Source organism: Salvelinus alpinus, chromosome 37 (assembly GCF_045679555.1).
Source record: "Salvelinus alpinus chromosome 37, SLU_Salpinus.1, whole genome shotgun sequence".
Taxonomy (NCBI): Eukaryota; Metazoa; Chordata; class Actinopteri; order Salmoniformes; family Salmonidae; genus Salvelinus; species Salvelinus alpinus.
This window is the reverse complement of record NC_092122.1, coordinates 3,348,882-3,359,537: the sequence shown is the minus strand read 5'-3', so window position 1 is coordinate 3,359,537 and position 10,656 is coordinate 3,348,882. Positions and strand designations below refer to the sequence as shown.

At 41.7% G+C, this 10,656-nt stretch overlaps 1 protein-coding gene across 1 annotated transcript; it reads left to right on the top strand.

The window, feature by feature from the left end:
* Positions 1 to 2,450: 2,450 nt before the first annotated feature.
* LOC139566089 (serine-threonine kinase receptor-associated protein-like) lies at positions 2,451 to 10,593 on the top strand. Its single transcript, XM_071387000.1, has 9 exons — positions 2,451 to 2,982; positions 3,249 to 3,384; positions 4,810 to 4,891; positions 5,086 to 5,158; positions 5,246 to 5,345; positions 5,693 to 5,830; positions 6,128 to 6,264; positions 7,815 to 7,964; positions 9,781 to 10,593. Exons 1-9 carry the CDS (start codon positions 2,871 to 2,873, stop codon positions 9,846 to 9,848), a joined length of 996 nt encoding a protein of 331 aa, XP_071243101.1. The 5' UTR covers positions 2,451 to 2,870; the 3' UTR covers positions 9,849 to 10,593.
* The last annotated feature ends 63 nt before the right edge of the window (positions 10,594 to 10,656 follow it).

Sequence of the window (10,656 nt, the reverse complement as noted above, 5' to 3'; positions counted from 1 at the left end):
CGGTCAAAAGTTTGAGAACACCGACTCATTCAAGGATTTTTCTGTATTTTTTCTATTTTCTACATTGTAGAATAATAGCAAAGGCATCAAAACTTTGAAATAACTCATATGGAATCATGTAGTAACCAAAAAAAGTGTTAAACAAATCCAAATCTATTTTATATTTCAGATTCTGCAAATAGCCACCCTTTGCCTTGATGACAGCTTTGCACACTTGGCATTCTCTCAACCAGCTTCACCTGAAATGCTTTTCAAACAGTCTTGAAGGAGTTCCCACATATGCTGAGCACTTGTTGGCTGCTTTTCTTTCACTCTGCAGTCTGACTCATCTCAAACCATCTCAATTTGGTTGAGGTCTGGGGATTGTGGAGGCCAGGTCATCTGATGCAGCACTCCATCACTCTCCTTCTTGGTAAAATAGCCCTTACACAGCATGGAGGTGTGTTGGGTCATTGTCCTGTTGAAAAACAAATGATAGTCCCACTAAGCCCAAACCAGATGGGATGGCGTATTGCTGCCGAATGCTTTGGTAGCCATGATGGTTAAGTGTGCCTTGAATTCTAAATAAATCACAGACAGTCACCAGCTAAGCACCCCCACACCATCACACCTCCTCCTCCATGCTTACGGTGGGAAATACACATGCAGAGATCATACATTCACCCACACCGCGTCTCACAAAGACACAGAGGTTGGAACCAAAAATCTCCAATTTGGACTCCAAACCAAAGGACAAATTTCCACCTGTCTAATGTCCATTGCTCGTGTTTCTTGGCCCAAGCAAGTCTCTTCTTCTTATTGGTGTCCTTTAGTAGTGGTTTCTTTGCAGCAATTCGACCATGGCAGTCCTCATGAGAGCCAGTTTGAGCCAGTTTCATCATAGTGCTTGATGGTTTTTGCGACTGCACTTTAAGAAACTTTTAAAGTTCTTGACATTTTTCAGATTAATTGACCTTCACGTCCTAAAGCAATGATGGACTGTCGTTTCTCTTTGCTTATTTGAGCTTTTCTTGCCATAATATGGACTTGGTCTTTTACCAAATAGGTCTCTATCTTCTGTATACCCCCCTACCTTGTCACAACACAACTGATTGGCTCAAACGCATTAAGAAGGAAAGAAATCCCACAAATTCACTTTTAAGAAGGCACACCTGTTAATTGAAATACATTCCAGGTGACTACCTCATGAAGCTGGTTGAGAGAATGCCAAGAGTGTGTAAAGCTGTCATCAAGGCAATAGGTGGCTATTTGAAGAATCTCAAATATAAAATATATTTCGATTTTTTAACACTTTTTTGGTTACTACATGATTCTATATGTGTTATTTCATAGTTTTGATGTCTTCATTATTATTCTACAATGTAGAAAATAGTAAAAATAAAGCAAAACCCTTGAATGAGTAGGTGTTCGAAAACTTTTGTCCGGTAGTGTACATAGCTATCTCAATTTACTGTAAGTACTACTTAAGTTGTTTTTTAGGGTATCTCTACTTTACTTTACTATTTATATTTTTGAAAACTTTTACTTTACACCCAAAAGTACTGGTTACATTTTTTTATGATTAACAGGACAAGAAAATGGTCACACACTTATCAAGAGAACATCCCTGGTCATCCTTGCCGCCTCTGATCTGGCGGACTCACTAAACACATGCTTCGTTTGTAAATGATGTCTGAGTGTTGGAGCATGCCACTGGCTATGCATAAATAATAAAAAATTATACCGTCTGGTTTGCTTAATATAAGGAATTAGAAATTATTTCTATTTTTGCTTTCATTTTTGATACTTAAGTATATTTTCTCAATTACCTTTACTGTTGATATTTAAAACCAAATACTTTAAAACCTTTACTCAAGTAGTATTTTACTGGGTGACTTTCACTTTTTATTGAGTCATTTTTTATTAAGGTATCTTTACTTTTACTCAAGTATAATAATTGGGTACTTTTCCCACCACTGGTGGAAAGTGTGCTTCTAGACTAGAACCCTGGGGGCCTTAATCCTCTTTCTACCTCTACGTTTCATGTACAATCTGTGTGTGGCAAACCCATCTAAGACAAGTCTACATGTTATTTTCAACATCATAGAGCTCTAAGAGCTTTCTTTGCACAAATTGTACCCCTCACACTCCTGATGCTCTAGATTTACACATGTCCCCTCAAAAAGTTCTGTAAATTTTACAATATTATAATATTCAATGTAGCACGTTAAAATATGAGTCTTAATGATACCGATAAATACAGACAGGATGATCAATCATTTGGAGTCTAAATGTAATTAATCAAATATTATTCGAAAAAGTTGGTGGACACGTTTAAAATATTTGACAAAGTGCAAAATTATAGATGATTTCATTGTACCAGCAATGATCTTAAGTCTTGACCATTAACTTAGATCTGGGACTTTTATTTAGAAAATTACGTCAGCGTTCATGATACCGGAAGTATTTCTATATTTACAATGTTTTTTAAACACCTAAGGCCGCTTACTGCACGTTGCTAGTTAGTTGCAATATTGTAGCTATTAGCGCTCTTTCCTAGCTGGGAGAGAAGCCCTTTGCCTTCACTGAAACATCAATATCTTCGCTTAATTCCTTCTCTTTTTTTCATAAAATCTAGTTAACGGTGGTTGCGTTATCTTCAAACTATCTTGAATCGTTGGCTAGCTAATGTCTGTCAAGCTAACTTTGGTTCCATTGGAAGCTAACGTTAGCTATTCAGCACGAGCCAGAGTTTTAGCAATCTCATTCCATACATTAGCTAGCCAGTTGCAAGCTGTCATTTATATTCATTAACTAGCTCCATACTTTTGGTGATATTATTTAACAGTTTGTATTGTTTACTAGCTAGTCAGTCTGAAACAAAGGTGAGCATGGCAATGAGACAGACACCACTCACCTGCTCTGGCCACACAAGACCTGTGGTGGATCTAGCCTTCAGTGGAATCACCCCATACGGGTATTTTCTCATCAGTGCCTGCAAAGGTAAGACATATTTGCTAGATAGTCCTTGTTGTAATAGATAACCATAGATCATTGTTTAGAAAATATTGAATGTGAAGTAGAGGTAAATAAAGTTCCATCACACCTTTTCCTCAGGTGGCAGTCAGAATAGAGATGGGAATTGAATAGATCTATTTTGAAAATGATCATCAGACTATTTCACTTATGTATGTGCTACAGTTGGAGGTACTGTAGTTGTCTAACCACTTGTGAATGTACTAACCGCTTATTAATGTTCCTTCTTGTAGATGGCAAACCCATGTTGCGCCAGGGAGACACAGGGGATTGGATCGGAACGTTCCTGGGTCACAAGGGTGCTGTCTGGGGGGCCACTCTGAATAATGAAGCCACCAAGGCAGCCACTGCTGCTGCAGACTTCACTGCGTATGTATTTAGGCCTACAACATAGCCTGGCCATGACCATGTTATGACAACAATATAGAGAGCAATAGTAATGGTGTCTTTTTGTAATGGAGGCTAGCCCTTGATCATGACTCCATTACACATAGGAGTCATTGGACGAAGGCGTTTTGTTAAGAGCAGCCACGCTCAATCTGAACATTAACACGTGTCGCTTGCGGTACGGTTTTGGAAGAACAGGGACCTTAACTTTCATATCAGCAAGAAATAGTTTTCAAAATACATAAAGTTAAATTGATACACCTTGATAGGGTTAGTGTCGCTGCACGGCCATATTCCCATGTTACAGCGCTTGCTTATGGGAAACAGATGGAAGACAAGCAGCGACCACCTGTACTAATTGGCTATCTAGCATTCTCCAAACACTTGTGTGTAGATTAACTCGCCAGTTGTGGGCGCAGCTGTTGGCTGAAAACTGTAAGGAGAAGGCAGAATGCCGACTAGAGTTTGCGGGCTATAACGGAGGTTAACTTTGCCATGGCTCATTGGCCAACGCCTATGGGGAAATTCATGTTTTTAGGTGGATAAACGCCGAAAATAAGGTCTGCGGTAAACAAGGCCTTATGAGATAATTATGAAGCATTTATGTAATCCAAACAAGTAAAAAGTTAGTGACTTGTTAGCAGCGTACTTATTTTGAGCACATAAGCTTTATAATTCATAAAGGTCATGGTAACTGACTGATATTATCTCCTAGAACAAGACATATAAGATCTCCTAAGCCTGTGTTAACCTTATTTTTGGCGTATATCCCAAACCCCCATTATTTCCCCCATTAATTTCCCCCATATGAATGGTGAACGAACCACAGGTAGAAAATGCCAACCAATTTCAGATTTTTAGGACTACAAGCTGGTGGGCTCTATAAGTCTCCTGAGTGGCCCAGTGGTCTAAGGCACTGCATCCCAGTGTTAGAGGCGTCACTACCACACCCTGGTTCGAATCCAGGCTGTATCACAAGTGGCAGTGATTGGGAGTCCCATAGCGCAGCGCACAATTGGCCCAACGTCGTCCGGGTTTGGCCGGTGTAGGCCGTTATTGTAAATAAGAATTTGTTCTTAACTGACCTAGTTAAATAAAGGTAAAAAATGATTAATAAGTGTTGGCTACTGCACATACAGTATAGAACCAGGCTATAATCCTATACTGTACTTCAGAACAGAATGAGTGTTAAGTCTTCCAATTGTTCAATGAGAGATCTCCAAGATTTCTGACATTAGCTTATTACTCTCCTAGCCTAGGCACTAGTCTGTCTGCTTTAGCCAACTCATTTGTCGTTTCAACAACAGAGTTGGTGAAAGCAAACGCATGTCTGGCAGGTGGTAACTAGGCTACTGTATTATTTTTCTTGGCTGACATACTGATGATGACTATCTATTTGCTCTTCAGGAAGGTGTGGGATGCCGTGACTGGAGATGAGGTCCTCACGCTGGCACACAAGCACATTGTCAAGTCAGTCAATTTTACTCAGGTACTACAGTTACTTGGTACTGATATGGGTTTTACTTTGTGTCAAATGTATGAGATTGGGGACTTAAATGCTCCCTGTCATGACAGTGTAAACCTGTTTACATGTCTTGCGTATCTTTTTTGTTCCGATACATGGGACTTTCAAGTATTGGATATTTGAGTCAACTTCTTCCCCCCTCTATTTCTCTCTGACAGGATAGCAGTTGTCTGTTAACAGGAGGGAATGATAAGATAATACGCATCTACGACCTCAACCAACCGGAAGCAGGTTCGTACCAATGCAACCCCTCGTTTAATTGTTTGCGTCAACGTTTGGTTGGTTGTTTAGATATGTATTGTGTTTTGTTTCCCTCAGAACCGCAAGAGATTACAGGGCACACGTCTGCCATAAAGAAAGCCCTGTGGTGTAACAACGACACACAGATCCTCTCTGCCGCTGATGACAAAACCGTACGGTCAGTGCTCTTTGATCTACCTGGTTCTACATTTGTCATGGATATTACTATGATGCCAAAAGGCTGATAGGATGACCACACACCTTTATATACTATTGGGAACATTTGGAGCGATTTGCAGTCATTTTCCTTTGCAGCAAAAAGTCTCTGCCCGCTATGAACACAGGAGGGCAGTGTGGCATTATCAACATTGAAAGGTCATTAATGTACTATGGTCGTACGAGTCTGGCCGTCACTCTCGCTTCGATTTTTGCTGTCATTTCTTGATGACTTTTCAATCAAGAAGGTACTGTATCTATTAATCTAAAATGGGTATTGCTATATACGCACTCTGTTCCCTTGTGTAGACTGTGGGACAGGAATTCCACTGAGGTTGTGAAGCAGCTCTCCTTTGACATGTCAGTCAGCAGCATGGAGTACATCCCTGACGGAGAGGTTTTGGTCATCACCTATGGAAAGACCATCGCGTTCTACAATGCCCTCAGGTACAATACACAAAACCCAGGCATTGCCCTCAGGCATAGCTCGAGGTAGACATTGCCACTAACCACAGATCTAGGATAAGATTTTCCCACTCTCAAACCTAGCCTAAACCATTAGGGGACTGATAAAATATCTGACCCTGTATCATTGGTTAGGGACTACTTCTACCTAATCCTCAGGGTGAGTCATAGCATACAGTATATGACATCCATTATGATTTGATTTCTCTCATATTTGATTGTGATGGCTAGTGCTAAAGCTGTGTGTGTTTCCTTACTCTGATTTGTGTTTCTCCCTAGCCTTGACATGATCAAGACTGTGGATGCCCCTGCCTCCATTCACTCTGCCTCGCTGCATCCAGATAAGGACTTCTTTGTTGCCGGGGGAGACGACTTCAAGCTCTACAAATTTGACTACGGCACCAAGGAGGAGTTGGGTAAGCAGCAGCTTACACTACAAAAAACTTCACAAGGAGTCATATAAAATCACACCAATTTGCAGTGCTTTCGGAAAGTATTCAGACCTCTTGACTTTTTACACTTTTTGTTACGTTTCATCCTCATTCTAAAATGTATTAATTTGTTTCCCCTCATCAATCTACACAACAGCCCATAATGACAAAGCAAAAACAGGTTTTCATACATTTTTGCACATTTATAAATAAATAAATAAACACGTAAATATCCATTTACATAAGTATACCCTTCACTCAATACTTTGTTGAAGCACCTTTGGCAGCGATTACAGCCTCGAGTATTCTTGGGTATGACGCTACAAGCTTGGCACACCTGTATTTGGGGAGTTTCTCCCATTTCTTCTCTGCAGATCCTCTCAATCTCTGTCAGGTTGAATGGGGAGCGTTGCGGCACAGTTCAAGTCTGGGCTCTGGCTGGGCCACTCAAGGACATTGAGACTTGTTCCGAAGCCACTCCTGCGTTGTTTTGGCTGTGTGCTTAGGGTCGTTGTCCTGTTGGAAGGTGACCCTTCGCCCCAGTATGATGTCCTGATCGCTCTGGAGCAGGTTTTTATCAAGGATCTCTCTGTACTTTTCTCCATTCAACTTTCCCTCGATCTTGACTAGTCTCCCAGTCCCTGCAGCTGAAAAACATCCCCACAGCATGATGCTGTCACCACCATGCTTCACCGTAGGGATGGTGTCAGGTTTCCTACAGACGTGACACTTGGCATTCAGGCCAAAGAGTTCAATCTTGGCTTCATCAGACCAGAGAATCTTGTTTCTCATGGTGTGAGAGTCCTTTAGGTGTCTTTTGGCAAACTCCAAGCGGGCTGCCATGTGCCTTTTACTGAGCAGTGGCTTCCGTCTGGCCACTCTACCATAAAGGCCTGATTGGTGCAGTGCTGCAGAGATGGGAGAACCTTCCAGAATGACAACCATCTCCACAGAGGAACTCTGGAGCTCTGTCAGAGTGACAATCAGGTTCTTGGTCACCTCCCTGACCAAGGCCCTTCTCTCCCGACTGCTCAGTTTGGCCGGGCGGCCAGCTCTAGGAAGAGTGTTGGTGGTTCCACACTTCTTCCATTTAAGAGTGATAGAGGCCACTGTGTTCTTAGGGACCTTCAATGCTGCAGATGTTTTTTGTTACCCATCCCCAGATCTGTGCCTCGACACAATCCTATTTTAAGTAAATCATGTATTTCTGTTTTATTTTTAATATATTTGCAAATTTTCAAAAAATCTGTTTTTGCTTTGTCATTGTGTGTAGATTGATGAGAAAAAAAGTAATGCATTTTAGAATAAGGCTGTAACGTAACAAAATGTGGATAAAGTCAACGGGTCTGAATACTTTCCGAATGCGCTGTATATAAGAGAATGCTCACTCAATCCTAACCAACTCGCTGACATTGACCGTATACTGTTGGACGATAGTGGCTGCCTCACATGTATGGCTTTATAACCTGTGTGTGGACATGTTTAGGGTTAGGGTCATGTTTAACACTGCTGTGGATCTCTCTCCACTCCTGTAGAGTCGTACAAGGGCCACTTTGGGCCAGTACATTGCGTGCGGTTCAGTCCAGACGGGGAGCTGTATGCCAGTGGCTCTGAGGACGGTACGCTCCGGCTGTGGCAGACTGCGGTCGGCAAAACCTATGGCCTGTGGAAGTGTGTTCTTCCTGGTGAGTTTTGATGCTTAATTACAAATTAATAGGGATTCCTAGAAACTTTAGTATCTGAAATGACTGGGTAGGTATAAGTAATATGGCATGGTATTGGCCATGTGATGAGCGGGGCCTGGTTTCCTCCAGACGTGACAATTGGCATTAAGGTCTTAGAGTTCAATCTTGCTTTCATCGGTCTGAGAGTCCTTTAGGTGCCTTTTGACAAACTCCAAGTGGGCTGTCGTGCCTTTTACTGAGGAGTGGCTTCTGTCTGGCCACTTTACCATAAAGGCCTGATTTGGTGGCGTGCTGCAGAGATGGTTGTCCTCCTGGAAGGTTCTCCCATCTCCACAGAGGAACTCTGGAGCTCTGTCAGAGTGACCATCTGGTTCTTGGTCGCCGCCCTAACTAAGGTCCTTCTCCCCTGATTGCTCAGTTTGGCCGGGCGGCCAGCTCTAGGAAGAGTCTTGGTGGTTCCAAACCTCTTCCATTTAAGAATGATGCAGGCCACTGCGTTCTTGGGGACCTTCAATGCTGCGGAAATGTTTTGGTACCCTTCCCCAGATCTTTTCCTCGACACAATCCTGTCTCGGAGCTCTATGGTCAATCCTTTGACCTCATTGCTTGGTTTTTACTCTGACATGCACTGTCAACTGTGGGATCTTATACAGACAGGTGTGCCTTTCCAAATCATGTCCAATCAATAGAATTTCCCACAGGTGGACTCCAATCAAGTTGTAGCAACATCTCAAGGATAATTATTTTTACTTTAAAAATGTATTTCACTTTTATTTAACCAGGTAGGCCAGTTGAGAACAAGTTCCTATTTACAACTGCGACCTGGCCAAGATAAAGCAAAGCAGTGCGACAAACAACACAGAGTTACACATGGGATAAACAAAAGTACAGTCAATAACACAATAGAAAAATCTATATACAGTGTGTGTAAATGGAGTAAGGAGGTAAGGCAATAAATAGGCCATAGTAGTAAAGTAATTACAATTTAGCAAATTAACACTGGAGTGATAGATGTGCAGATGATGATGCGCAAGTGGAAATACTGGTGTGCAAAAGAGCAAAAAATTTAAATAAAGCAATATGGGGATGAGGTAGGTAGTTAGATGGGCTATTTACAGATGGGCTGTGTATAGCTGCAACGATCGGTGAGCTGCTCAGATAGCTGATGCTTAACATTAGTGAGGGAGATGTAAGACTCCAGCTTCAGCAATTTTTGCAATTCGTTCCAGTCATTGGCAGCAGGGAACTGGAAGGAAAGGTGGCCAAAGGAGGTGTTGGCTTTGGGGATGACCAGTGAGATATACCTGCTGGAGCGCGTGCTACGGGTGGGTGTTGTTATGGTGACCAGTGAGCTGAGATAAGGCGGAGCTTTACCTAGCAAAGAATTATAGATGACCTGGAGCCAGTGGGTCTGGCGACAAATATGTAGCGAGGGCCAGCCGACGAGAGCATACAGGTCGCAGTGGTGGGTGGTATATGGGGCTTTGGTGACAAAACGGATGGCACTGTGATAGACTGCATCCAGTGTGCTGAGTATCAATGGAAACAGGATGCACCTGAGCTCAATTTCAAGCTTCATAGCAAAGGGTCTGAATACTTATGTAAATATGGTATTTCTGTTAGTAAAAAAAAAAAAAGTTTTCGCTTTGTCATTATGGGATATTGTGTGTAGATTGATGACAATGTTTTAAATACATTTTAGAATAAGGTTGACTTCGTTAAGATGCTGGAAACCGAAATGGAACGAACCATGAATCTGTCACACTAATAGCTAGAGGCAAATGTCATTGAGTTGTCATGTTATTTTCCTCAACAGAGGAGCTGGTGTCTGAGAACTCTGACACAATATACTGCACTCCTGCTGCTCCTGAGATCAAGGCCTGAGACAGGGGAAGAGATTAAAGAAAGGTGAAGAGAAGAGCAGGGTGTTCCAGTCTCTTCAGAACACCAAGCCCCAGCAAGGACCTGATCCCCTCCTCTTCACCGGGAACTGATCTGGAGTTGAGCTCCCGATTTACACACGTGTTCAGGCAGACCCAACACACAAATGTAGACACACAAAATGGGTTCTATTGGTAATTAGAACACACACACAGAGAGATTTGGCTCCAGAGAAAAGTAGTAGACCTGTGAGCGTCAGGCTCATCGCTGCCTGCTTTCTCTGATCAGCTCAGTCTGTCCCCCCTCATCTGTCTGTCTGTTCAACACTGTGACCCCATTAGCAATTTTTGTTTAAAATGTATTGACTTTAGGGGCAATTTGGTGCTCTGTGATTTATTTTCATTTTCCAATAAGGGAATACACACATAGTTACAGGGGGGAGGGAAACTGATGCTATCTTTGAGAAATTATGTTAATTTTCTCAATGAAATTATCTTAAATTCAGTTAAAGTGGTATTTTGTCCATACTTGTACCCTAAACTATTATATGGAGGAATGTTCTCTAACAGGTGTGAGAGTAAAATGACTTAAGTTGTTTGCTTTGTATTTTTGTCCTTGGTTGCAACTTTGCAGTTATGTAGTTTAAATAAAGAGACACATACATTATTTTATTTTTTATGCACAAAAAAAGCTTTTTGTTGCAGCAAGATAAGTTATTGTATCAATTAAAGGATAGTGCTTTGCAGTGCATTGTGCAAATGACTTGACTCACATACGTTTAAAATGTAAGTAGTGGGAAAATAGATCATTT